The sequence below is a fragment of the Podarcis tiliguerta genome (genome assembly GCF_965153285.1).
Source record: "Podarcis tiliguerta genome assembly, chromosome: 8".
In the NCBI taxonomy this organism is placed as follows: Eukaryota; Metazoa; Chordata; class Lepidosauria; order Squamata; family Lacertidae; genus Podarcis; species Podarcis tiliguerta.
The window spans coordinates 43,635,207-43,662,102 of NC_139541.1; the positions used below are offsets into that span (position 1 = coordinate 43,635,207).

The window sequence follows — 26,896 nt, forward strand, 5'->3', positions numbered from 1 at the left end:
CATCTAGCGGATTCATACCAGTCACAAGCTCTCACCAAAATCTCCTGCTCAGATAGGATCTGAACAGCTGAATATTACCCAGCCCATGTCGGGCTCATTCTCCCCTTGCTGGCAGTTGCTAGCTATGAGGAATCTGGACCAGTGCTGATGCATCTGAATATGTATGGTTCTTAGTGTAGAGTAGATGTCTGAAGAATGTTTTCTGAACCCTCCTTCTGTCTTTTACCTGCAGGTATTATTAGAACTGCCCTTCCCAACATGGACAGAGAAGCAAAGGAAGAATATCATGTTGTCATACAAGCAAAGGACATGGGAGGACACATGGGAGGGCTCTCAGGGACAACCAAAGTGACAATTACACTTACTGATGTCAATGACAACCCGCCAAAGTTCCCGCAGAGTAAGTAACCTGTTGAATCTTACCAAAGGCCTATGCCAGGCAAACTCCGGCCCTCAAGATGTTTGGGACTGGTCTTGTTAGCTAGGGATGCTGGGAATTGTAGTCACAAGCATCTGGAGGGCCGGAGTTTGCCTATGCCTGGCCTGCGCAGTCCAGCATCACCCTGTTTCTCATGTTCAGTGAGATGATTCTGGATAACCCACAAGCAATACCTTTTCCCCACTGTTGCTACAGAAACACACACACAAGTCACTAGTATTTGGTGGCATACTACCTATGAACTAGGAGGTTCCTTATAGCCGCCATGGATAATAGCCATTTAGGGATCAAGCAATAGTCCACAGACTCTGAAGTTGGTGTTGCAAGCCTTCTTAAGAATAATGCAGTGGGTTAGGTATTCAGAAAATCTTTGAGCAATCTACTATCAAAGCACACATGGAATGTCAGCTGGGTATTTTGGCCATCCTCCCTAAGTGCAGTCCTAGAAAGTCTAATCAAAAGTAAAATCTCATTGATCTTAATGGGGACTACATTTAGGTAAGAGTTTATGGGATCATTGCAGACCAATCCAAAACCAATTAAAAAATGGCATTCTAAAAACAGTTTAAAACTCATTTTTTAAAAATCCTCTGCTTTCAAACTAATAATTTCCAGTTTGCCAGGGACATGACTTTAAACCATCATGTCCCTGGGTAAACCGGAATGGTTTAGAACATCTGTTCTAAAAGTTAATGGTGAGTGAGACTGACACACCTCACTAAGAATGGCATTCTAAGGTAAAGGTAAAGGTACCCCTGCCCGTATGGGCCAGTCTTGACAGACTCTAGGGTTGTGCGCCCATCTCACTCAAAGAGGCCGGGGGCCAGCGCTGTCCGAAGACACTTCCGGGTCACGTGGCCAGCGTGACATCGCTGCTCTGGCGAGCCAGAGCCGCACACGGAAACTCCGTTTACCTTCCCGCTAGTAAGCGGTCCCTATTTATCTACTTGCACCCGAGAGTGCTTTCGAACTGCTAGGTTGGCAGGCGCTGGGACCGAACAACGGGAGCGCACCCCGCCGCGGGGATTCAAACCGCCGACCTTTCGATCGGCAAGCCCTAGGCGCTGAGGCTTTAACCCACAGCACCACCCGTGTCCCTAAGAATGTCATTCTACAAGGGAACAAACACTGAGAAGACCCACTGGGCCTCCATGACTGATCTCAGGGCCCAATATACATGATAGTGGGGAAAACACTCTTTTAAGCACTTGGGTACCAAGCTGTTTAGGGCTTGTATGTTTGTGCTAATACTTTGAATCTGGCCTGGTAGCTTAGGCAGAATTTATCAGTATCACTTGAGCTCCTCTGCCTCACCCTTAAATATGTAGACACATCTATATCAAATTGAGTTTAGGAGTCATTATCAAAACACCCTCTTTAAAAAGGGGGGAGGCAAGCTTATTCATAAAAGGATTAAACAACTTCCTAGTGACTCACAGTGAATTGTTGTTTTTTTCTCCCTCAAAGGCAAGATTAAAACCCAGGGGGAGGTTTTGTGCTTTGTGTCTCACTTTCAAAACATACCGGACAATGATGTTTTAAAAACATACTCCCACTGAGATCAATGGGATGTGGCAAAGACTTTTGTGGAAAGCACTGGAAAAACCTGTTAAATGAGACAGTTGAGACTGCACTGGATGAAAGCAATAAAAATATACTTGAAAAGGGGGGAAATATCCATTGTAACAAGAGAGGGATGAAAGAAATGGAATCTCACTTCTTCCAGATTGTATATTTATGAGTTTGTGCACACTGTGAAACTGACAAGGACACTGTTCTTAAAAGCAATCTCTGTTTAGATTTCATTTCTGTCCCAGTGATGCACAACAATTACATCAGCTGTTTTTCTGTGAATTATCTGACTTTTGGAGGCCCTGATTTCTTAAGTTTTTTGAGGGTTAGGTTGTTGGTTTTGATTGTGAATATCTATGCTCAAAGTATGGCATGTCAAAAATGAAGTGTGCAAACATAATTTTTGGGCCCTGTCCTTCTTTGAAATGCACACAAAAAGAAGGTGTGAATAAATGTTCTGAAACCACCCTGGGAGTTGAAGGTTGTTCTGTGATTTGTTTTTAATGTAATTTTCTCTGGATTTCTGCAGTAACACCTGCAGCATAAATTACAGCCTTCGTGTCACAATATATTCTGCATGGTCTTATAGTGCTCGTGACTGAGATTAAGACATGCATAATTGGAAGGTAATTTTCTATAATTGGTTTACAGGTGAATGAGGTGTAGTTTACAGGCTCTTGTCAGGAATGTTGGAAATAAATTCTCAAAATGCAGTGTGCTGTAGTGGTTAGTGTACCAGATTAGAACCAGTGGGATGTTGGTTCAAATCCCCCCTCAGCCATGAAGCTTGGGAAAATCACAATCTCTCTCTCATTCTAATTCACCTCACAGGGTTGTTATGAGGATAGCAAGGACAAGGGTATATTGTTGGTTGTGTCAGCTGTGCTGACAGAACTTGTACTGAGGGGTAGGATAACAATTTACTTAACTAACTAAACAAATAAACAAACCTTAATAAGGGCTAGCTTCTTAATCTTCATCTCAAATTGGAAAGCATACCTCATTGGAATTGAATATATTCATAAGGGCTAAGCAAAACTCAGGGAGGGGGGTTCTTTTCAAGAACATTAAAAATTGAAATATAAAACAAAATCAGTAATTTGAAAGCATAGATGCCTACTAAAATCAGATTACATGCCAAACTTGCATACTTAGCTAGGTTTTCTGGAACAGAAAAGGTTTCAGCACATGGTGAAAATAATGTGGTATAGTTGTCTGCCTACTGTAAATAATGCAGTGAGAGTATTTATTAATGGGCAGGGATTTAGGCGGTAAGCTCTTTGGCTCATCATTCTTGCCTTTGCAACTCAATAAAATGGCAAGCACATTGATGATTTTATATCCCAGTTTTAAGAAAAATTAGCTCCAGACCTTAGTGTTGCATTTTTAAGTCTGAAAATATGGTGGCAAAAAATAGCAAAGAAGGCAAGTAAAGCATAGCTCAAATGCACTGTGTTTTTTTCAAATGCAAATTAGCGCTGGTAGTAACACTGCAAATGGGTTCCATTTTAAATTCCTCTCTGGGGCAGCTGACAATCTGTGCTAAGCCTTACGACGAGGGTCAAGCTGAAGTTATTTTTTGAGGGGAGAATAAAATAACACCTTCCAGTTGGTCTGCTAATCCACTGCACATAAATATAGCAACTGGTGAGCAGGTCACAGACAATGAAGTCATTATTGTGAGTGATTTAAAATTGTCATTGTCCCTACACTCACAGACTCATGAGCTAGCATTGGAATAAAGGCTATATATATATATATTCCTCAACAAGTTGGAGGAACTACAAACCAGCATTAACCCAACTGACAGATTCAAAGAGGTTTTAGCCAGCTCTGGTAGGGAAGCATCTATCCATGCATCTGGGCACGTGCTTGAGCCACATGCTGGGGCTCCCCAATAAAGGTTGGGGAGGAAATAATTCCTTCCTTGCTTGGTGAGCCTTGGGTATGAAACCAACATGCCCACTGATTCTCTGCTGTTGAGAATACACATGCCAGGCCTAAAATACACATGCCAGGCCTAAAGGAAACTCTCCAACCCTGCCAGGTGCAAAACACTGGTAGATCCCTTAACCCAATAATGTCTCACTTTCCCTGCAATTTTCTCTTCCACTTCCTTATCTTTCTGTACTCAGTGCCCACCACAAAAAATAGAGGGATCCTAAAGCCTCCCCCCGCAAACATCCCTATTCAGTCCCTTCAACAAATGACCACCATAAGGAGAGAGGGAAGGAGGGAGAGTGCTGCAAACTCACAAGGAACAAAACAATGTGGGAGGAGAAGGCTTATAAAGCCAATCTCCCCGTTTCCCTATTGGTCATCAGGCCTCATTTTAGAGAGAGCCGGGTGACGGCAAATACACTCCCACCTTAGGTGCACGAATGGGATTCACGAGTAAACCATCATGTAGAAGCCAGACATTTCTAAGCACACATTCCTACTCCTTGAGGTCTCGTAAGGCCAGAATGAAGGTTGGAGGTCAGATGGAACGTGTGGTTTGTGGGTAATGGGTACTCTAAATCACAACACCTTTCGGGAAGCAACAAAGGTTTTTAAGGTTCTTGTCATCATGCTCTGCCTGTTTGGGGTTGGTGTGGGTTATAATATTGTTGTTGCATTGCACTAGATTTGATCTGTTTTGACATGTCTACCAAGAAAGCCCTGAACGTCTGCCAAATAACTCCAATGCATTTGGGAGGATTGTTGAATGTGTTATGGAGGGCACTTCCAGTTCACCATCAAACCATGTGATGTGAAACTGCATTCTTAAGTACACTCAACACTTTCATGTAGCTGTGCATTGCAGAGGAAAATGAGTAGTGGCAGGTAGACTGTCAGTAGGTCTATACAGAAGTGTCCAACATACAGAAGTTATTTCCAGATGCTGTGGGATTCTGATCACCCCTGACCATAAGCCATGCTGGCTGTGGCATATGGTAGTCCATTGGAGGGCAGCACATTGACTACTTCTGCACTTTGAGATGTCTTGAGTTTTAGCACTTTCTGTGCTGCCTTTTGCACATGTAGATTAACAAGTGAAAAGAATGCACGTAAAGAAACTAATAATGGCTCATTTATTAATAAATGCTATTTGCCTAGGTGTTTATCAGATGTCAATATCAGAAGCAGCCATCCCAGGGGAGGAAGCTGGAAGAGTGAAGGCCAAAGATCCAGATATTGGAGAAAATGGCTTAGTAACTTACAACATTATTGATGGAGACGGTATAGAGATGTTTGAAATTACAACCGATTATGAGACTCAGGAAGGGGTTGTGAAGCTTAAGAAGGTAAGCAATGCGATCCTTTCATTCCTGTTAATGGATAATATACTTCATTTTCTTCCCATGCCTTGCAGAAACTATAATAGCCATAGATTATTGCTCATGGTAAGAAAATCACAGCAAATGCAGTTTTGGATAATTTGTTTATGAAGCTATGATTAACTTCCAGCATCCCATTTTACTGTTATCTGCTAATGCCTGGAGCCAGAATGGAAGGAAAGAGATTATGAGAAGAAAGCATTGATGCATAGAAGCTTCTTAACATCTTTTTAAAGTGAAGAAAGTACATTCTTCTTTTACTGATCTTCCACTTGAGAAATCAACACCATTCGTTCTTCAAAGCATATTGCGTATTAACTTGGAAATAAATGATAGGATTGCTTTGGTTATAATCAAGCATTCATTTTCAAGTTGGCAGTACGGTGTGAATTTTTGGATAATGTGAAAATTACAAGAGATTTCTTTTTGTGCCTGCTTTTCTGATGAAAACTTAATTTCTGCTGTCAATATTCCTTCCAAATGCATTCAGTGCTGAGAGAAAGAAAGGGGGAGATGGGAAGAAAGGAAGCCTAGGCTGAACGGCATTATATTCCCATCAAGAGATTCAACCAGCCTAAGCCACTTATCTGGTTTCTGCTTGCAATTCAAAAATGAATTCTTTTATTGTACAGCTGATGTCACTGCTGAAATCAATCTGAACATCTAATAATGCTAAATCCCAAATAAAAGTAACTATGCTCAGTGTCATTAATGACAAACTTTTAACCAACACTGCAAATTGGTTTCACAGTATACTTTACTTGGGCTGACTGCTTCTCAGGATGTCCTAAGAGGCCACCAACTTGCATGGCTTTAAAAGAGGAATGGACAAATTCATGGAGGATATGGCTATCAGTGCTACAACCAAGGGTGACCATCTTATATTTTCACTGTCAGAGGCATTATGCCTCTGAATAGCAGTGGCTGAGAATCACAGGTGGGGAGCATGCTGTTGCTCTCAACCTCTGCTTGTGGGCTTCTCGTGGCCATCAGGTTGGCCACTGTGAGAACCTGGGCAGAAACAAGTGGCTATCAGAACTAGGAATGGGGAGAAATTTGATGTAGTCTGTGTTTTCCAAAACAATACGCAAACCAAAACACAGTCATCATTGGAGATTTGCACTTCTCCAAATTTTGCAGTGCAGTTTTCCAAGCAAAACTTCTACAAAACTGCATATATTCATGAAAAAGCATTAAAATGAATTATATTAAGGAAAATTGTTGTCCTTAGGGAGAGCAAAGTAAAGAATACTGGAGATGCTGGGGTGTTAATCTCTTGGTCAGCCTTGAGCCACCAGCCTCAACCTTTCTACCTTTTATATTAACTTTTCATGTTGATAGGTTATTTCAAATATCCATATTCAATATTATAATATCATGGGTCCTTGCTTCTTCATTCCTTTAAGCTCAGATTTGCAAGTTCTGAAAAATTGTGCATGCATAGGAGTCTTTTTGTTTGTCACTCTGTGTGTGCGCATGCACACACACACACACACACTTGACTTCTGTAAAAATAGTCATAGCACTGATTCTGATATGCCGTGCTTCTGTCTTTTTCAGCATCTTGATTATGAAACCAAAAGGACCTACAGCTTGAAGGTAGAGGCAGCCAATATACACATTGACCCAAAGTTCATCAGCAATGGACCATTCAAGGATACTGTAACCGTGAAAATTAATGTGGAGGATGCTGATGAGCCACCAATATTTTTAGCACCATCTTATATTCTGGAAGTAGAAGAGAATTTGGGCCCTGGTGCTCCAGTTGGGAGGGTTCATGCCAAAGACCCTGATGCAAAAAACAGCCTTATAAGGTATGCTTGCGAAATGGGAAGGATGGTTTCAGTGATGCCCATATGGAAATCCCTCAAATGGCAATTTAAAAACCTGTAAAGCCATGTTGTATATATTTCCATTGCCTTGTTTGAGTTAAGCCATCCTATTCTTCTCTTTGCTTTCTCTGGTCCCGTCTCCCCCATGCAGATCAACAAGAATCTGGGCCAGAAAGGAAAAATCTGTGCCCCAATTTTATTTATTCTTGCAACTTGAAAGTAACCCCCTACCCAGGGGATGCTTTGAAAAATAACTCGGGGATGTGTTGCTCAATGCAGCCAAGATCTGCAATCTGATCATAATGGCATCACAAGCCAGGCAATTGCAGCCTTCGATAACATCACACTACATACATTGTACCAATGTTAACTATAAAGGGCACATCTGTTTTATGCTATAATAACAGTTTCAAAAGAGATGCCAGATTCCATAAAAGTTTCAGTTTTATTATGCTTTTTATATCCAACTTGTTCAGATGCCAACTGCAATGTCCAAGACTACGGAGTCAGAGTGCATACAGTTTCCCAAGACCTCAACACAGTTATCTTAGCTAATAAAGAGGCTGTATAGATAAATGTACAGTTAATGAACTAGCAATGTTTCAATAAACTGGCAAACCATGAAGCATAAAATGATGTAAATTAAGCTGACACTGGTTGTTTCCAAAATGACTTCATGGAGTAGACCCCTTGAAATTAATAAACTCAAGTTAGTCATGTCAATTCATGGGAAATTTGAAAACATATGTGGGGGGAAATGGGTTGCATCCAAATAAGTCCTATTCAGAGTAGACCCCTTGAAATTAATAAACTCAAGTTAGTCATGTCAATTAAGGGACGCGGGTGGCGCTGTGGGTTAAAGCCTCAGCACCTAGGGCTTGCCAATCGAAAGGTCGGCGGTTCAAATCCCCGCGGCGGGGTGCGCTCCCGTTGTTCGGTCCCAGCGTCTGCCAACCTAGCAGTTCGAAAGCACTCTCGGGTGCAAGTAGATAAATAGGGACCGCTTACTAGCGGGAAGGTAAACGGCGTTTCCGTGTGCAGCTCTGGCTCGCCAGAGCAGTGTTGTCACGCTGGCCACATGACCCGGAAGTTTCTTCGGACAGCGCTGGCCCCCGGCCTCTTGAGTGAGATGGGCGCACAACCCTAGAGTCTGTCAAGACTGGCCCGTACGGGCAGGGGTATCTTTACCTTTTTAGTCATGTCAATTAACTTAAATGGATCTATTTTAAGTAGAACTAGCATTGGATACCACCCAGTATCTCCACCTTTGAGGAAAATATTCACTTTTCACACAATATAGTTAAGTATGGGGTTCTGCTGAAAATGGCACACCCCATTGTCCAGCTCTCACCCAAATGCTAAAACATGAAATAACACCTCCATGAGGTCATGTCATCACATCATTTATTTCCTCAACTCTACTAGTGGTAAACAATGATGTGGAGCAGGTGACAAGAGAACCCAAAGCATTTGTCATGTCATGGGGTTGAGTGTTGCTAAACACCATATAGAACACAACAAACAAATGGATGGAAGAAGCATTTGATGCTTCCACTCCAATAATTCTGCTATCGTAATTTTATTTGGGTGTTCTAAATCACATGGTCATCGTCATATGAAATGGGGGAACAGGGGCACTGTTCATATCATCATGTTGTCCACATACTGGGTGAAGGTTTGAAGAGAGGGATCTGCTTTATTCATGTAGGTTCCCACTGTAATGTGGCACCCTGATTGCACAGATTCCAAATAATATGGGGTGGCTATGTACATAGAGGGACGCAGGTGGCGCTGCGGGTAAAACCTCAGTGCCTAGGACTTGCCAATCGCATGGTCGGTGGTTCGAATCTCCGCGGTGGGGTGAGCTCCCGTTCGGTCCCAGCTCCTGCCCACCTAGCAGTTCGAAAGCACCCTTAAGTGCAAGTAGATAAATAGGTACCGCTTTATAGCGGGAAGGTAAACGGCGTTTCTATGTGCTGCTCTGGTGCTGGTTCGCCGGAGCAGCTTCGTCACGCTGGCCATGTGACCCGGAAGTGTCTTCGGACAGCGCTGGCTCCCGGCCTCTAGAGTGAGATGAGCGCACAACCCTACAGTCTGCTAAGACTGGCCCGTACGGGCAGGGGTACCTTTACCTTTATGTACATAGAGGAGGGTCCATTATTCAGGCATTCCCTCAACCTATAGAAATGGTAGCAAAGGAGCCATAATGTGTTTCAGTGGTAGATGAGGAGCCAACAGTTGCATCCCTGAAGTAACATGCCTCCTGCTTCACACAATTGTAATCACATGATTCAGAATGCACCAATAGGCCACCTGTATCTCTGGCAATGCATAGCTCTACACTTGTAAGTGTTTCTTTCTGCTAAAAGACTGATATGAAACAATGGTGCTCATGTAGGTATTAGGAAAGGAAATCCATTTTGATGCTGGTGATTTAGTTAAGTGTAGTTAATTATTTTTTTATCTTGCTAAGCAGAGTGCCTCCAAACAATTTTTTTCCAAAAAATAATATGTGGTACACTGTCTAGGAGACACTAAATGAATTGAATAATTCTCTAATTACTTCATTTGCATCCCCTTTTAGTTATATAATTGATCGTCACACTGACCTCGACAGATATTTCAGTATCAGCGCAGAAGATGGTTCAATTACAACCACAAAGAAACTGGATAGGGAAGATATGGCCTGGCACAATATCTCAGTGTTTGCATATGAACTCCGTAAGTATTCATCAGACAGTTATATATACTTTTCGTATAAATTATATTAAAATGCCACAGTCTCCATTTTGAGCAAAATATGAGGTACATTTCAGGTAAATTTTGAGCCAATTTATTGGAAGACTTTTCTAAGAAAAGTTCTGAGATTCCCCCTCCCCCCAACTCCTGCAGAGTTCTTTCTTGATACTACTCACCATTTTGTAGTATGTGCATGTTGGTCATCTTAGGTCTGTGCATTGTGGAGAATGCAAAATTGTAGCCAGTCTGCCAAAGCAAAAAGAAATAGAGGTGCCAGCTTTTCAAGAGGATTGGAATGTGATGCGACATTGTACGGCATCCTGATGTTGCATGTGTGGCGTTGTGCAATGTCCTCTGAATATTAAGGGGGGCAGCCCCCTAAAAATATACAGTGGTATCTCAGGTTAAGTACTTAATTCATTCTGGAGGTCCATTCTTAACCTGAAAGGGCAAGGGTTGGCATGGCATTGGGTTCCAGGATCAGTTCATCATTCCACAAGCTCATGTTGATAGAATGGATCCACTGGGTTTGGATCGCTCCAAACCTGTATGATGGGAGTTGGCCAGTGTTGACCCTTGCCGTGGTGCAAGCCAAGCAAGCAAGGTCTCACTGGGGGACCAGGGTGCAGATTCCAAAAAGGCAGATACCGAACCTCCGCTTGGGTTTGTCATAGTCAATCCTCCCCTCAGGCACCTTATGGGGGGACCCCTGTACTATGTTGATTCTGGCCAATGCCATTTGCGCCCTCATATAAACAAAGGGAAGTCGTAATTTCACTGAGGTGAAGAAAACCCCGACCAAGTGTAATACAGTGGTACCTCTGGTTACGAACGCTTCTGGTTATGCACACATACAAGCTCCGCTAACCTGGAACTGGCTGCTCTTGGTTGTGAACTTTGTCCTGGGATGTGAGTGAAAATTGTGCCGAAGGCGTGCACGCAGTGGTAGACCCCACTAGTAAAAGCACGTCTCAGGATAAGAATGGTTTCAGCTTAAGAAAGGACCTCTGGAACGAATTAAGTTCTTAACCAGAGGTACCACTGTAGTAGATTGAGAGAGAAAAATTCCTTTCCAGCCCTGTCAACCAATGACCCAAAATTGCTCAGTGAAGGCTCTAACCCGAGGGTGGGCAGGCGGGAAGCTCTCAAAGCAAAATGGCTCTGAGCTCTTATACAGGCTTCCCCTCCACTCTGCAGCAAGGGCTCATGGGGCAGCTTTTTTCCATGAGCCCTTCACACAGAGAAGATACTGGACAAAACTTTGGGCCAGAGTGCTTATTGGGCATGGAATGGGGCATAAATTTGAGAAGATTAAGAGGCCATTTGCATATAGCTCTAATTAGAACCCAGTTGACCTGTATTTTGGGACACGGGTGGCACTGTGGTCTAAACCATAGAGCCTAGGGCTTGCTGATCAGAATCCCCGTGATGGGGTGAGCTCCTGTTGCTCAGTCCCTGCTCCTGCCAACCTAGCAGTTTGAAAGCACGTCAAAATGCAAGTAGATAAATAGGTACCGCTCCGGCGGGAAGGCAAGCAGCGCTTCCGTGCACTGCTCTGGTTCACCAGAAGCGGCTTAGTCATGCTGGCCGCATGACCCGGAAGCTGTATGCCGGCTCCCTCTGCCAATAAAGCAAGATGAGCCCCACAACCCCAGAGTCATCCGCGACTGGACCTAGTGGTCAGGGGTCCATTTACCTTTACCTGACCTATATTTATTCTGCTCCAATACAGTCTCACATGAACAAAAAAGCTGTTTTATGTATACAAACATCAAAAAAGAAAAGCTTCCTAATGTATTGAAACTCGGGGGGGGGGGGGAATGGGCAAACTTTTGTTTCCCTGAGAATCATTAATCCCATTCAGCTCTTGTTGCCTATTGATGTCTCCTGAAGGGCAGGAGTGGTCTTTGAGAAGGGAACAGCACTGTGTGCCTGACCTCCCAGCAATAGAGTCACTGCTGCTTACTAGGAGAGGGGCATGTCAGTGAGGAGCTCAGCACTGTGTGGGCTGATATGCCCACAAAGCACTGATCACTCACCAATTTGCTCCTGTCCTAGTAACTGGCAGCAACTTTGGTGGTAGGAGGCCCAGTGCACAGCACCATCCCTCCTCACCAACAGTTCCTGCTAATGGGACATTCTGAACTTGTGCGAGTTGGGTGACCTCCACATCTTGACTAACAACCTGAATTAATGCATTCCTTCGTTCCCAGGTAGTAGTATTATTATATTTGTTTTTATCTGCTCTTTGAAGTTGGTTAGGTTGCAGCAGAAAACTCATCAAGCATGCTTTGTGGCTCTGCAGGGAATTGAATGTCCAGGCTAACACTATGGCTATTTCGCCAGTGCCTATATATATATATATATATATATATTTGCTTTCGTAGATTTTCACGGGTACAGGAATGCAGGTTTTGGTGTCCTCGGGTGTCTTCCCGTGTAAAAGTTGGGGTGTCTAGGCGACGTTTCGACGAGGTCTCACTCGTCATCTTCAGGCTGGTGCTTTCGGCTTCTTGTTACTGGAACAGAGCAGGATCTCAGTGTTTGAGTTCCTATAAATACTGTTGAGGAGGTGTGGTGTATAGCCTCCAATGTTCTTGTTCCTTAATTCAGCCTGGGAACCTCCTCTCTGCCCAGAACATTGGAGGCTATACACCACACCTCCTCAACAGTATTTATAGGAACTCAAACACTGAGATCCTGCTCTGTTCCAGTAACAAGAAGCCGAAAGCACCAGCCTGAAGATGACGAGTGAGACCTCGTCGAAACGTCGCCTAGACACCCCAACTTTTACACGGGAAGACACCCGAGGACACCAAAACCTGCATATATATATATATATATATATATATGCACACACACAGAGAGAGAGAGAAAGAGTGAGTGAGTGAGAGAGAGAGAGACTCCTGAGAAATTATGTTTTTATGTTATGTTAGTCTATGTAAACTTATGCCTTAAGAAAACTTATTAGTCTTAAAGGAGCCACAGGGCTTTTGGGTTTGGGGGCAAAGGCAGGAAGAGAGATTTACTACTCTACTCCTGATATCAATGGTCAAGGATGGGATTTGTGTAGGTGGGGCAGTTAACTTTGTTTCTTATGTTTTTATCCCATGTTGTGACTTTTTTCCTTCTAAATAACTGCTGTAGATAATCGGCACCAGGAAGCCAAAGTTCCAGTAGCGATCAAGGTCCTTGATGTAAATGACAATGCTCCAAAATTTGCAGATACCTATGAAGCAGTTGTTTGTGAGAAACCACAGACCAATGAGGTAACCTCTGCCACACAAACCTCTCATTTGTGGGTGGGAGAGATTAGATGAGGATGTTCATTTTTCTTAAGTGCAGAGTGGCAAAGAAAATTCAATTTAACATAGGTTTGGCTTCTGGGGGGTTAATATCCTGTTCTCCGAGACATAGGGCATCTGTAATGTATTCTAATAACAGGCTTGAAGCTCATAAATCATCCCTTTTGGAAAGAACTTGTTGCCAAGTTTCTTAGAAGAGCCAATATTGTCTATCTGAGGCCTTAAAAAAAAAAAGGTTAAGATTTCAGGTTAAGTTTTATTCATATTTTTCAAGGTAGTTAAAATTATAGCACACACATTCCCCCTTTTAGAATATAGAGAGCTGCTTTATACCAGTTCACAGCTCGTTCTAGCTCAGTATTGTCTACATTGACTGGCAGTTGGCTCTCCAGGTTTCACAAAAAGGTTTTTCCAGCCCTCTCTGGAGATGCCAAAGATTGGACATGGGACCTTCTGCATGCAAAGCAGATGTTCTACCACTGAGTTGTAGCCTTTTCCCCTTTAAAAGGGGCTTAGCCAGATTTGTGGAGGGAAAGTCTATCAATGGCTACAAGCAATGATGGCTGCCTTTTGCATCCAGGTTCAGAGGCTGAATGCCACTGAATGACCAATTTCTGGGAAGCAACAGTGCAAGAAGAAAGTTGCCCATCCACCTTGCTTGTGGGCCTCTTTGTGAAATTGGTTGCTAGACATGAAAGGACTTTGGTCTGATCCAGCAGGGCTCTGCTTACATTCTTATGATGTAAGATGTGCTGGGCAATAGTTATGAGATTGCACCCTAAAGGAAGCTGCACAATTTTCACTCAAGAGCCAATTTGGTGGGATGGGAAGAGGAATGACTTTTTAGATGCATTGCATGCTCACAAGAGCCTTTCTTTTACAGCCATTATTAACAATTACTGCAGAGGACAAGGATGATGCAGCTAATGGCCCAAGATTTATCTTTGGGTTGCCACCTGATATGATCCAGAAGCCTAATTTTACTCTCCGAGATAACCGAGGTTTGTGAAGACAGGAGCAAACTAATTATTCTTATCATGCCATACTGTAACACTTTAGTTATCCATGCCCGCCTCTCCGGGGCTGAGACTTGTTGCAAAGGATGGGCGGTGGGGTGAAATGTGAAAACAATGTTCAGAGGCATTCCTTTAGTGCATAACCACCAGCATTTATCCTAATAAATACATGTAATATAGAATCTATAAGATTAATGCCTTGGGATTGCAAGTGCTGTAGCGATTTCAGGAACATCTGCTAGCGCATCATCTCTGAGCTGGTAACAGTGGCGGAGGAAGGGGGTGTGGGCCGCTCCGGGTGTTATCACTGAGGGGGCTGACAAAATGACATACACAAAAAAAGGATTTTAAAAAAATGGGCTCATGAAACTTTTTAGTTCAGTCAACAAATGTAACGAAACACAGCTAGCACTGGTTGTCACACAGTGGGGGCCAGCACTTACCGCGGGGGCCTACAGCGTGCCTGAGCCTCACATCTCCTGCCCTGAGGGGGAGGCAGTGGAGAGGCTGCATGCAGCATGCCCCGCCCCCATGGGCAACTCGTCTTGCCCCCAGCTGCATGATACACGGGCCACACCCAGCACCTGAGTGGCTAGCTATGCTGCTGGCTGCTAACACGAATAAAATGGTCACATGGCAGCCTTCTGATTTGCTGGGGCCTATCAGATTGTAGGAGAATGGTCTGTTGCTTCCAATAAGAGGGAGGATTAATTTTAAAAGAAAAAAAATGATGACGGGCAGAAGAACTATGGTACTTACCTCCCAAAGAGGCAATGATGAAAAGAGGATTGGATAAATTCATGGCAGATAAGGCTTTCAATGGCTCCCAGCTATGGTGGCTGTGTTCTACCTTCACTGTCAGAAGCAGTGTGCTTCTGAATACTATTTAGGTATCACAGGTGGGGAGAGTGCTGTTGGGCTCAGGGTTTGTTTAAGGGTTACCCAAAGGCATCTGGTTAGTCCCTGTGTGAACAGAATGCCGGACTTGAGCCTTTGGCCCGATACAACAGGGCTCTTCTTTTATGTTCTTATGCAATTCTTTCCACTACTATTATTGTTATTATCACTGGTGTGGTGGAAAATTCTGGGAATCTAGCACCAGTTGGCAGTTTCATTTTCCTTATCCTAATTGCTGCACATGGGTGGCAATTGGGTTTTTTACCAGGATCAAAGTTTGGGAAGGAGATTTAAGCTTCCTCGTGTGTTATGGGGTCAACCACAGTCACCCCTCCCCATGCACACACCTGTACTTTTTATATTTAAAAAATTGCATGGTCACAAGGTCATGGGTGCATATTCCTGCACAGTAGGGGTTGAGACAAGATGATTCACGGGGTCCCTTCCAACCCTATGATTCTAGATCCTGAGCCATTTATAGAAAAAAATCCCTGCTATTCGTTTCTCCTGTAATGTTAGGGGGAATAGAGGGAAGGACTAACTATGCTAAGCAGGTAAAGAGGAAGAGAAAAGCATAAACACCAATTTAGAGCTGTGCTAAATAGAAAAACTTTACCACCAAGTTGCAGCACTGGTCCCTTATAACCCAAAATTACATATTTATTTAATTATTAAAATACACCCCCCATATTTTTTAAAAAACTGCTTCAAACCCTGAAACCATCAAAGCAGTGTAAATAAAAATCTCTAAAACAAATCTGTTCCTACAGTGTACAATTACACTGTATCACATCAGGGTACACAAAATTTCAGGAACCACTGACACCAATCCTGCTTCCCGAGGCAGCTTGTGGAAATACAAGGGAAAGGGACTGAACATGGGGCCACAAGAATGCCAAATATGTTGCTAAGCTATGATTTCTCTCAAGGCAGGCTGGTGGGACCTATAATAGGCAGAGAGTCTAGGAGGTCCCCATCTTCTTTTGACTTTTATTTTCTTGATCTCTTACAACTCATAGCCCATAAACATCTCAAAGCTATTTCACACACACACAAACATCAGCATCCTAAGGGCCCAATTCCTATACTGTACAGAAGGAACCTCCTGATGAGATGGTATCTTCACGAGCCCCTTCCCCCTTCAGATTGCAGTGATCTTTTGAGTGTATAAGGGGCAAGACCATATTTAACTACCTTCAACTATGTAGTTATGAACTCTTGTACCTTGGTCCAACTTTTTCATTTAGCATTGCCTTTGGAATGTTCAATGGCAAGTCTCCCATTAGAAGTTATAGATTTTAAAAACTGGCTTCCATCCAAATAATCACTTAATGTCTGGGTTGTTTATGGGAGGCGTGGAACATTAGTTGGGTCATGTATTAACTGAACCACAGCTAACCTGTGTCAAGCTGCTATTCATTCTCTGGACTGGCACCACTGGTTTTCCTTTTTTCATTGTTTTCAATCAAAACAAGCAGTGAATTGAATACCATTCCTAACACAGATACTTGATAATCTGTTCAACTGAGTAGCTTTAGCAGACAGCACTCTGGCACAAAAAACTCCTCAACAATTTAAGTCAATTGAATTTATCTGGATTGGGGGGGGGGCGGTATGAGCTTTTCATTTACTTTACCAATTCTCCAGCTAAATGATAAATTCTTTAATATATTCATGTCATTTTCATGAGTGTGTGTGTGCGGGAGGGGGGGACCGACAGTGTAGTTAATTTAATTCTTTGTATGTGCGTGTATTTTTAAAAGGTTAAGCTAGAGAGTCAAAGTGAATAGCAGGAATTCTAAAGGCTTCTAGCGAGTAACCTTTTTTCCCCGGTGACAGAATGTCTTGCGATTTGCAAGTCAAATAACTTAAAATTTCTCCTCCCGCCATTTGTAAATCAGAGTAATCTTTGTATCATGCCTCCACACTCTTAAGGAATTCACTACTTTAAAAGAAAAATGGCTTTATTAACTGCAAAACCAGTTAATGAAAACTCCTATGTTTAGGCCCCTGCCAGAACTTTTAAAGTGAATACCATCCTATAATGATCATTTAATAGAGTTTCTACTCATTTCCCAAAAGTAATTACATATTGAAATAATAAAAAAGTCACATTTTACATCCTGTTAATAGTCAGTGGCGTTACTGGCTTTCTCAAGCCCAGCTTGGTTCTATAGAAAGCATGGGATAATGGGTAATTTCATGCTGTGATAAAGCACAACACTGCTTTCATTCAGGGTGTTTACTCACATTGCATCATATTAATAGACAACCATCTTCTTACTTCACACTCTCTCTATACATCTGGTATCATTTTAATTCCCATGACAGTTTGGGACAGAATGTACCAGTATTGCAGCAAGATCAGAGGCACAGCAATAAAAGTCAGTTGAAACGGATTCTTCATACAAAAATGAACTCCCTTCTACTGTGGCGGAAATTTCCCCTTTGGGGTTCAAGTATGCAGACTCAATTCCCAATCAGTCAGACTTTATTCAATAATGTACTACAGGGGAGAGTCTGCAAGGACTTTCCATTAGGGCACACACTGTACAGACAAAACATGCATCACCTTGGCTTTTTCAACCTCTTCCAAGCCACCTTCTGCCATCCCCTTTCCTCACCATCTTTCATCCAGACACAATCCTTGTACACACGTTGTTGTTGTTGTTGTTGTTGTTGTTGTACATGAAGATCCCTTCTTGTGCTCTTAGGTTTATCCTTAACTGGTTCTTACCAGTTTTATGGTCAGGCCATATTCTTGTGTACATTACACTGGCCTCACTGATAATGGGTAGCAGAAATTCCACTGCAGTAGCAGTGCCCCTTTAGCCTTTACTGGTCAGCATTCTTACATGAGAAAAAACATGTGCTTTTAGCCCTGTGTCTTAAATGTATGGCGCGGAATGCTGCAAGAAGGAATAAAAAATAATAATGTCATCTTGCATGGGTCTCTGCCATGCAGCAGAAGTGTCTTGCAGCTTTTCAGGAATCTAATGTGTACATAACCATCTTCAGCCATCAAACCCTTCAGGAGTGGACATACATCATTCCAAACTGGGGTGGGGGAATGCTTATCAATAGGAAAGAATGACAAAAGCCACTGTGGCTATATTCTGCCTGCACTGTAAGAGGCAGAGTGCCTCTGAACACCAGTTTGTGGGAGTTGCAGAAGAGGAAAGAACTGTTGCACTTGGATTCTGCTTGTTGGATTCTCATGGGCATCTGAATGGACACTAAGGGAACAGGATCCTGGATTAGATGGGCATACTCTTATGAGCAAAATGCTCTCTTTGTCTTTTTCTCTCTCTCTCTCTCTCTCTCTCTCTCTGTGTGTGTGTGTGTGTGTGTGTGTGTGTGAGAGAGAGAGAGAGAGAGAGAGAGAGAGAGAGAGAGATAGAGATATTTCAGTTATTCTTTGACCTAAAGGTATGTGGTGTAAACTGTTGGAACATTAGTCTTGCCTGGGTAGCAAGTCCTAGCAGCTATGTAGAGCTATGTACAAACAACAAAAAACAAACAAATTATGTTGAGGTTCTCCTGGAACAGTGACTACTCTATCCAGACACAAACCCACAATATATTATATAAACAGTTATTAAATGATTTCCAAGCATTATTGATTTTTTATATAAAAAACAAAGAGTATTATATGATGCTGTTTCATACGCAGACCAAGCATGTGAATTCCTTTGGAAGGCTATAAGGATGGTTAGAGAACTGTACCATAATGAATTGTCTATGGTTTTTTTACTTTTATCAATGTGGCCTAGTTTGTTTAGTGGCAAAATTCATAGAAACGTAGAATTGGAGGAGTCCTTGTTGGCTTCTAGTTGCAATGCTGAAAACCCAGAGCTAGAGCATCACTAATGCATCGGATCCCCAATTCAGCCTCTACTTGATGACTTCCATCAAGGAAAAGCCAATCACCTGTCTAGGTCGTTGCTTTATTGGTCTTACCAGCAAGAAGTTCATCCCAAAGTTTGGCTCTTGTAAGTTCATTAGATCTAGCCCTATCTTCTTGCATTAATTAGCATGAAGGCGATTATTCACACAAAAACTAGAAAAGAAGAGAAGAGAAAACAAAAAGAAAAGAATGAATAAATATGAATTGCACCATGTTAATTGAACAACTTTAGTGTGAAGTTCAGCTACACTATGCTTTCTGAAGATGATGATGGCTTTGCTCTTATGAAGCCACTATTGCATCATTCCTAGCCTACAACTAGACATTTCAGAAGTGTTAACAGATAATTGCATCCAACCACATCCAGATGTCCATCTAACCACTGTGAGAATCCTGACATACGTGAACAACAATGACCACTTCTGCAACACGGAATGATATTTGTGAAGTGGACCCTAGATGTGAATGTGCTAAAGCTGCCAGCCCCAAGCTGTGGACTTCCATGCATGCCCAGGCCACCACACTCTTATCTTACTGACCTTGGGAGAGCTTTCTTTTTGATGCATTTTGTTGTTGTTGTTGTTGGAGTACAGTCAATGATATTTGGTCTGCTGTACAGCAGGTGGTAAAATTCAATAATCTATACCAAACTTCCTTTGACTTGCTTAAAATGAAAAAGAAAGGGCATTTCAATGAATAAACAAACCCACAGACATTTTCCCAAGGTGTCTAGAGGAGCATCAAAGAGGAGGAAATAAGTCTTTCTGGAAATACCATAAACATATAAAAGAACTGCAACCAATCTATGAAGAAGGATCGGATCAGGAGATAGCAGCCACCTGCTGGTGCTTTTGAAAGAAAAACAACATTAATGGAGTTTGAAGTTGTTTGGAATGGATTTCCCCCCTGCTCTTCTCCTACAGTACATTCAGAGTGGATAATAAAAGTAGTGGCAACTTCATGATTCTAGAGGATGCAAGAATTAAGATTATTATAGACCTTGGAGTAATACATGTACTTGCTGACTGGAGTTGGAGCCTACCACAACTGGATGGCTGCAGGTTACTTATGCTTGATCTAACACCTCTGTTTGTGCGGATCACATGCCTTTTGCAGTGCACAACCATGAAATTTAGAATTGCTATTTCTCCCCTGTGTACGCATCTAAGGATTGCATGGCTTTTGAAAAGGGAAAAAAGGAAATCACACTGTTAGCAGCCCTCTTTTAAAGAAGGAATCCACAGATATTTATCCTGGTACTGATAAACTTACCACATCTGATTACAATCACATGTCCAGGGTGGAAAAAAATTACAGTAATATTTGGCTTGGACCCACCTCTTTTAAACAGTAAATAAAGTCTGAGGAAATGATAGCATTACGAATTAGCTTCTTTGTTGAGCCAAATTTAGTTCCAGGACTGGCTTTATTGGAATTATGCCCAGTGACATTATGTCTGAATAAATGCCATTTCTTTCAAGTGCTTGAATACTATGATGTCTGCCAAAGGCAATACACTGAAAATATAAAGAGGGAAAATATTTATTTTGACAGCTAAATTTAGGTAGGTATTTAGCTCCATTTAGCCATAACACATGAGTCATTTTCATTTTGACTACTATGACTTAAAGGACAACACCATAGCTTAAATTCAGGGTATAGTTCTGCAGACTGCCATGCAGTCTGAAGGCTTCCATTTATTGAGTGGGATATGCATGAAATGGTGATTTAAATTTAAGTGCTTTGATGCATACCCTCCAATGAATGTAGGGACATCCTATTCCATAATGATAATTTTACTATTTATACCCCACATATCTTACTGGGTTGCCCCAGCCTCTCTGGGTGGCTTCCAACATAGATAAGAACAAAATAAAACATTAAACCTTAAAAAACCTCCCTATACAGGATTTCCTTAAGATGGCTTGGGGGGTCAAATAACTCCATACCCTCCAACATTTCTCCAGTGAAAATAGTTTCATCCTAAGGAAAAGTGGGACATTCTGGGATCAAATCAGAAACCGGGATGGCTTCTCTAAATAAGGGATGTTTCAACAAATAATGATGTTGAAATGGGGGGATGAGCTCTCAGCCAGTGAGGCACCCTTAAAATAATACTCTCAGATTCTCCAGGTCAGGGGTGGAGAACTTTTGGCCCACCAAATGTTGCTGATCTAGAACTCATATCAGCCCTAGCAAACATGGCAAATGACCGGGATGATGGGAGTTGTAGTTCAGCAACATTTGGAGGGCCAAAGATTCCCCACACCTATTTTGTTTCTCAGCAGAAACAAAGATTGTATTAGGAAGAGGTGGAGATTCTATTCCACAGAAAGCCCCAATTAAATCCCTGGCATCTCCAGTTAAAGAAATCAGGTATGTGATGGAAAAGATCCCCTGCCTGAGACCCTTCCAATAAAGGTACGAGAACACTAGAGGGTAGGTGATAAATAATCTGATGTGGTAGAGAGTACCTAGTAATGTATGTTTTGAAATGAGGTACATTTCCTAAATGACATGCAAACTATAGATACAAATGTGGGGTGAGCCAATGGACATGGGAGGGGGATCACATACAGAATACAATGGTACCTCGGGTTACAGACGCTTCAGGTTACAGACTCCGCTAACCCAGAAATAGTACCTTGGATTAAGAACTTTGCTTCAGGATGAGAACAGAAATCACGTGGCAGTGGCACGGCAGCAGCGGGAGGCCCCATTAGCTAAAGTGGTACCTCAGGTTAAGAACAGACCTCCAGAACAAATTAAGTTCTTAACCCGAGGTACCACTGTAGTCTACTAAAATGTACTTTTTGTGAGTTTGCCTTTAAAGATGAAACAGAAGCTTCAGCAGGTATAGGCCCTGCTGGATCAGACCAAAAGCCTGTCTAGTCCAGCATCTAATTTCTCAGAGTTGCTAAGGTAAAGTCAAGTCAGGTCAGGTCAGGTCAGGTCAAGTCAAGTCAAGTCAAGTCAAGTCAAGTCAAGTCAAGTAGAGTTGCTTCCCTCTGGGAAGCCCACAAACAGGACAAAGCTCACTCCTACCTCCATGACTGGTACATGGAGACATACTGCCTCTGATCCTGGGGGTAGCCATCATGCCCATCATTTGTAAATCTCTTGTAAAACCATCTAGAGGCCACCATTAAATATTGTGGTTTTTTTAAAAAGCTCATAGTTTAGATGCTCACATGGTAAAAGGGTGATCAAATGAGAAGGAGGTGTCCCTGCGCAGTTTAAAGTAATGATTTTAACTTGTAGAACCATGAAGAGTTTGTGATCTGGTTACTTGAAGGATTGCCTGACTCTGCCCAGGGTTTAAGATCAGCCACTGATGCCTTGCTCACAGGGCTTTTTCAATGGTGACCCCATATCTATGGAACATATGTTAAAGATTATTTTCCCCAAGTGTGCCTTTGGTCAAACTAGGAGCTGGATATTTAAACTGGTATTATTGTCTATTTAGATTGTAACATTTTCTCCCCCATCAGGATTAGAAATAGTTTCATTCTGCTTATTTGGGATTGTTGTATATGACTTTTATTTGTTTGTTTTGTTTCTGTTTGTTTCTAAATATACTGATTTGAGAGATTTTTATTCTGCTGATTGGAAGATGCCCTGAGTAAAATTTTGTTTTTAAAAGCAGCATATAAACGATTCAAATAAATATGCCTCTTCTCTGATCTATGTGCATTTTTTTGAGGGTTGAACATAGCCTACTTGCATGCAGCTGTAGACAGATGGGACTTGCTCCACATCTTTGCAAATCCAACCTTTTCAGGTTTTTAAATTGCACAGAGTGTGAACATGTGTAGGGCAGGGATGAGCCTCCAAGTATTATACTACTCCCCACCTTAACTATGTATTAAAGGACTTACAAAGGAGGGACGTGTATTTTCTGCCTGAAAATGACTGACTGAAGCTTCCTAACATTGGACATGTGCTTTTTGACTAGGGATGGGGCAGAAAGTTGATTCAGAGGCAAATGTAACTAATTTGCACTGTCTCAAACAATGTGAAAACAGAACCACCCTTCAAGATCCCTGCTTCTCTCTTTTTTCACTGCAGTTCTCATTCCAAGTAATGTGCACAAAAATGCACATATTTGTGAATATAACATTCATAAATGCCTTGTATTATGGAAAATTGCTTTACAAAAATGTGTGTACTAGAAAAATGCATTTCAAAAACTGCAAAGTAAGATAAATTCACAATTGGATGTGGAAATGTGGAGACCGGGATTCAAAATTAGAATTAAATAAAAATTGAAAGGAACCAAAATTGACAGATTTACCTTGGTATTGACAGATTTTCTTGGTATGTGTCTCTTTCATACCCCTGCCATTTAGGGATACATGTCTCACATTTTACAAGCTATGTGCAGTAATCAATACTCATAAATGGGTGTGTCCATAATATTATGAGCAAAGTTATGTGTTTTATTTTCTTCACCCACTTTCTGTTCTTTTCACCACTGCATTTTATTCTCAAATAACTGAAATGATGAGAGCATGACAATATGCAGAAGACATAATGTTAAAATGTTGTCATGCCATTAGGACCGAAGTTCTGTGTTTATTTTGGACAAAAGGGCAAATGCAAATTCTTTTTACAAAGGGGTTGGTGCTGGAATAAGCCTTATAATGATCATTATCTTATTTACAACAGATAACACAGCAAGTATTTATGCGAAACGCACAAGCTTCAACCGGCAGACGAAGGATTTGTATTCTCTGCCCATCGTGATAAGTGATGGTGGGAACCCACCACAGAGCAGTACCAACATACTCACAATCCGGGTGTGTGGTTGTGATGGAAATGGACAATTAATCTCTTGCAACCCAGAAGCCTACGTCCTCAATGCCGGACTTAGCACTGGAGCTTTAATTGCCATCCTTGCTTGTATTGTCATTTTGTTAGGTAAGGAAATCTTAACATTTATTTTCCTCTCCCTTTTCTTGCTTCTCCTCCTTCTCCATCGAAATATGGTGTGTGATCCTACAAAAATATGTTGAACTCAGTATACACCAAACTGAGCACAGCACAGCAGCCACATCTTGGTGAATCCTGATTTTTTGTAGTGCCAAGCAGGCACCATGTGCCTTTAGTGTCTAGAGTCTCAAGATTTCCCAGCATAATCTCAGGAGTTCCACCATCCCCTTGACGGAGAGGGCTCATAAAGGCACCAGATCAGGGTGTCAGTGCCTGGTGTGTTTCAAATCCAGAAAGGAGCTCAGATTGTGTTCCAGACATCCAGCAGGCATATGGGAAATTAACCTGTTAAAATACAAATTCACCCTGCAGTGAGCTCTGCACATCTCTGTTCAAAATGGATTAGATCCAAAAGTTTTGTTCTATTCACAGAAAGGCTTTTCATGCATAGAAGAATTCTGTGAATGGAAGGACAAAAGAAGGCCTTCCATAAGCAGAACTCACTTTCTTAGAACAGAAGCTCATTATATGAATGGAATGGAATCTTTGGATTCAACCCAGTATTTCTGCCTGTTATTCTAAGATTTGCCCAGTGCACAGGAAGATTGTTTCTTCCACTTGCTTTTTAGTAATAATAATAATAATACTAATAATAAACTTCTCATTTCCTCCATCAGTGATTGTAGTGTTATTTGTAACACTTAAACGTCAGAAGAAAGAGCCTCTTATTGTTTTTGAAGAAGAAGATGTTCGAGAGAATATCATTACTTATGATGATGAAGGTGGCGGGGAAGAAGACACTGAAGCTTTTGACATTGCTACTTTGCAAAACCCCGACGGCATCAATGGATTTATTCCTCGCAAAGACATAAAGCCGGAGTACCAGTACATGCCACGGCCAGGGCTTCGGCCTGCTCCAAACAGTGTTGATGTTGATGACTTTATCAACACAAGAATACAAGAAGCAGACAATGACCCAACAGCTCCTCCCTATGACTCTATCCAGATCTATGGCTATGAAGGAAGAGGCTCAGTGGCTGGTTCACTTAGCTCGTTGGAGTCAGCAACGACAGATTCCGATTTGGACTATGACTATCTACAAAATTGGGGACCTCGTTTTAAGAAACTAGCAGACTTATATGGCTCCAAAGACACTTTTGAAGACGATTCTTAACAATAAAGTTAAAATTTGGCCTTAAGAACTGTGTCTAATGTTCTGAGAAAAAGAAATCAGAGGAAATGTAAGCAGGTATTTTTTTAAAATAAAACAAGAAAAGGTTCGTATAAAGCATTTTTGGTTTGGTGGGGTTCAGGAGAGTCCTTAAATTAAAAACGGATGTTAAGAAAAAGTGGTAAATACTGTGAAGAACCTTTTCATGCAAAAGGCAAATATAGGAGTTGGTTATCAACTTCACTAGAAGGGGGACAAAAATAACCACTTGTGAAATACAAAATATTTAAGTGAAGGGAAACTCTTTTTAAAAAATAAAAATAAAAAAATCATCCTACAATCGGGCAATCTTTGTATGTATGATGAACAACTAAGTCTTTTATGTCAAAGAAGCTTCCACAAATTAGAAAGGATAACAGTTCTGAGCTGTAATTTCGCCTTAAACTATGGACACTCCGTATGTAGTGCATTTTTAAACTTGAAATATATAATATTCAGCCAGCTTAAACACATATGATGTATGTACAGGACAATGTACAATTATAATGTCTCTTGAGCATCCGACTTGTTTCTGCTGACTCTTGTAAATCTTTTTGCTTATACTTTCATCTTAATCTAATACGTGCCAGATATAAAACTCTGTCTTGTTGCAGTGAGAGGCGCCCTATTTCTATGTCATTTTTAAATGTATCTATTTGTACAATTTTAAAGTTCTTATTTTTAGTATACATACAAATATCAGTATTCTGACATGTAAGAAATGTTACATCACACTTATATTTTATGAACATTGTACTGTTGCTTTAATATGCGCTTCAATATATGAAGCAGACTTTGAAATAAAAAAAATGATTCTTTTTTTACTTCTGGTTTTGTTTATTAAAAATTTAAAGGGAAAGTGTTGTTTCTAATGCTCCATTTACATATGTATATCTCCCCTCACTACCCATTTGACCTTTTAATAGCCCTATTTATTATGCGTTTGTAGTTCAAGTTGTCTTGTTAAGTGATTATTTAAAATCAATTACAAGTTGTTTTTTAGCAAAATACTGGCAAGCTGGCAGCTGCTCCAAGAATGCAGTAGCACCTTAAATGCAAAATGAGTCAGCTGTGGATTCAGTTCAGTTTTCCTAAGTATTTTTGCCCTGTTATATGCATTTATCTTTCCTCTTGACAGTCTCACAAATGACTTTATAAATGTGCAGGCATGCACTGTACTTATAATTTACTCAGTGCTTTTTAAGCTGACTATCCATTTTAGCCTTCTGTGGACTGCAAGAGACTTAAATCTCAGCCTGACCCAATTTGGGGATGCATGCCCACTAACAATTTTCTACCCAACTTCTACCTAAGAAATATATTAATTAGTGCTTTGATATTTTAGTAGTTGTTTATTTTAGTTCGCCGGGCAGGTATTGCTGCTTCAACGTTTAGAATATAAAACAATGAAAAATAAATACATAGCTTTTCTTATTTAATATTTTCAATGTATTGATTTAATCAATTCTTAAAAGGGACTATAGATTAGTTCTGGATTAGTTTAGACAACAGACCAGATTATGTTCATCTATTTGTTTAACATCTGGAAACAAATGTAAGCAAGTTAGATTTTAGATAGCCGGTAGGGGAAGGTCAGAGGTCTGAAAATGTAATATAGAAAACAACCATATCATCAGCAAAGCCCATTTTTAATGTCCCAGAGGAGATTGGACAGGGGGATAAATGCTGCTTCTGTCTTCAGTTGGCAGTGAAGAGTGCCAATATTG

At 41.4% G+C, this 26,896-nt stretch overlaps 1 protein-coding gene across 2 annotated transcripts in view; it reads left to right on the top strand.

Moving 5' to 3' along the window:
• CDH11 (cadherin 11) overlaps window positions 1-25,993 on the top strand; it is a 107,542-nt gene extending 81,549 nt beyond the window's left edge. For both annotated transcript variants that reach the window (XM_083453371.1, XM_083453372.1), the window contains exons 6-13: window positions 233-400; window positions 5,111-5,298; window positions 6,892-7,145; window positions 9,748-9,884; window positions 13,050-13,171; window positions 14,091-14,208; window positions 23,696-23,947; window positions 24,637-25,993. In XM_083453371.1, coding sequence (XP_083309497.1) covers window positions 233-400; window positions 5,111-5,298; window positions 6,892-7,145; window positions 9,748-9,884; window positions 13,050-13,171; window positions 14,091-14,208; window positions 23,696-23,947; window positions 24,637-25,133 — 1,736 coding nt within the window. In that variant the 3' untranslated portion in view covers window positions 25,134-25,993. The remainder of the gene's footprint in view (window positions 1-232; window positions 401-5,110; window positions 5,299-6,891; window positions 7,146-9,747; window positions 9,885-13,049; window positions 13,172-14,090; window positions 14,209-23,695; window positions 23,948-24,636) is intronic.
• Window positions 25,994-26,896: the final 903 nt, after the last annotated feature.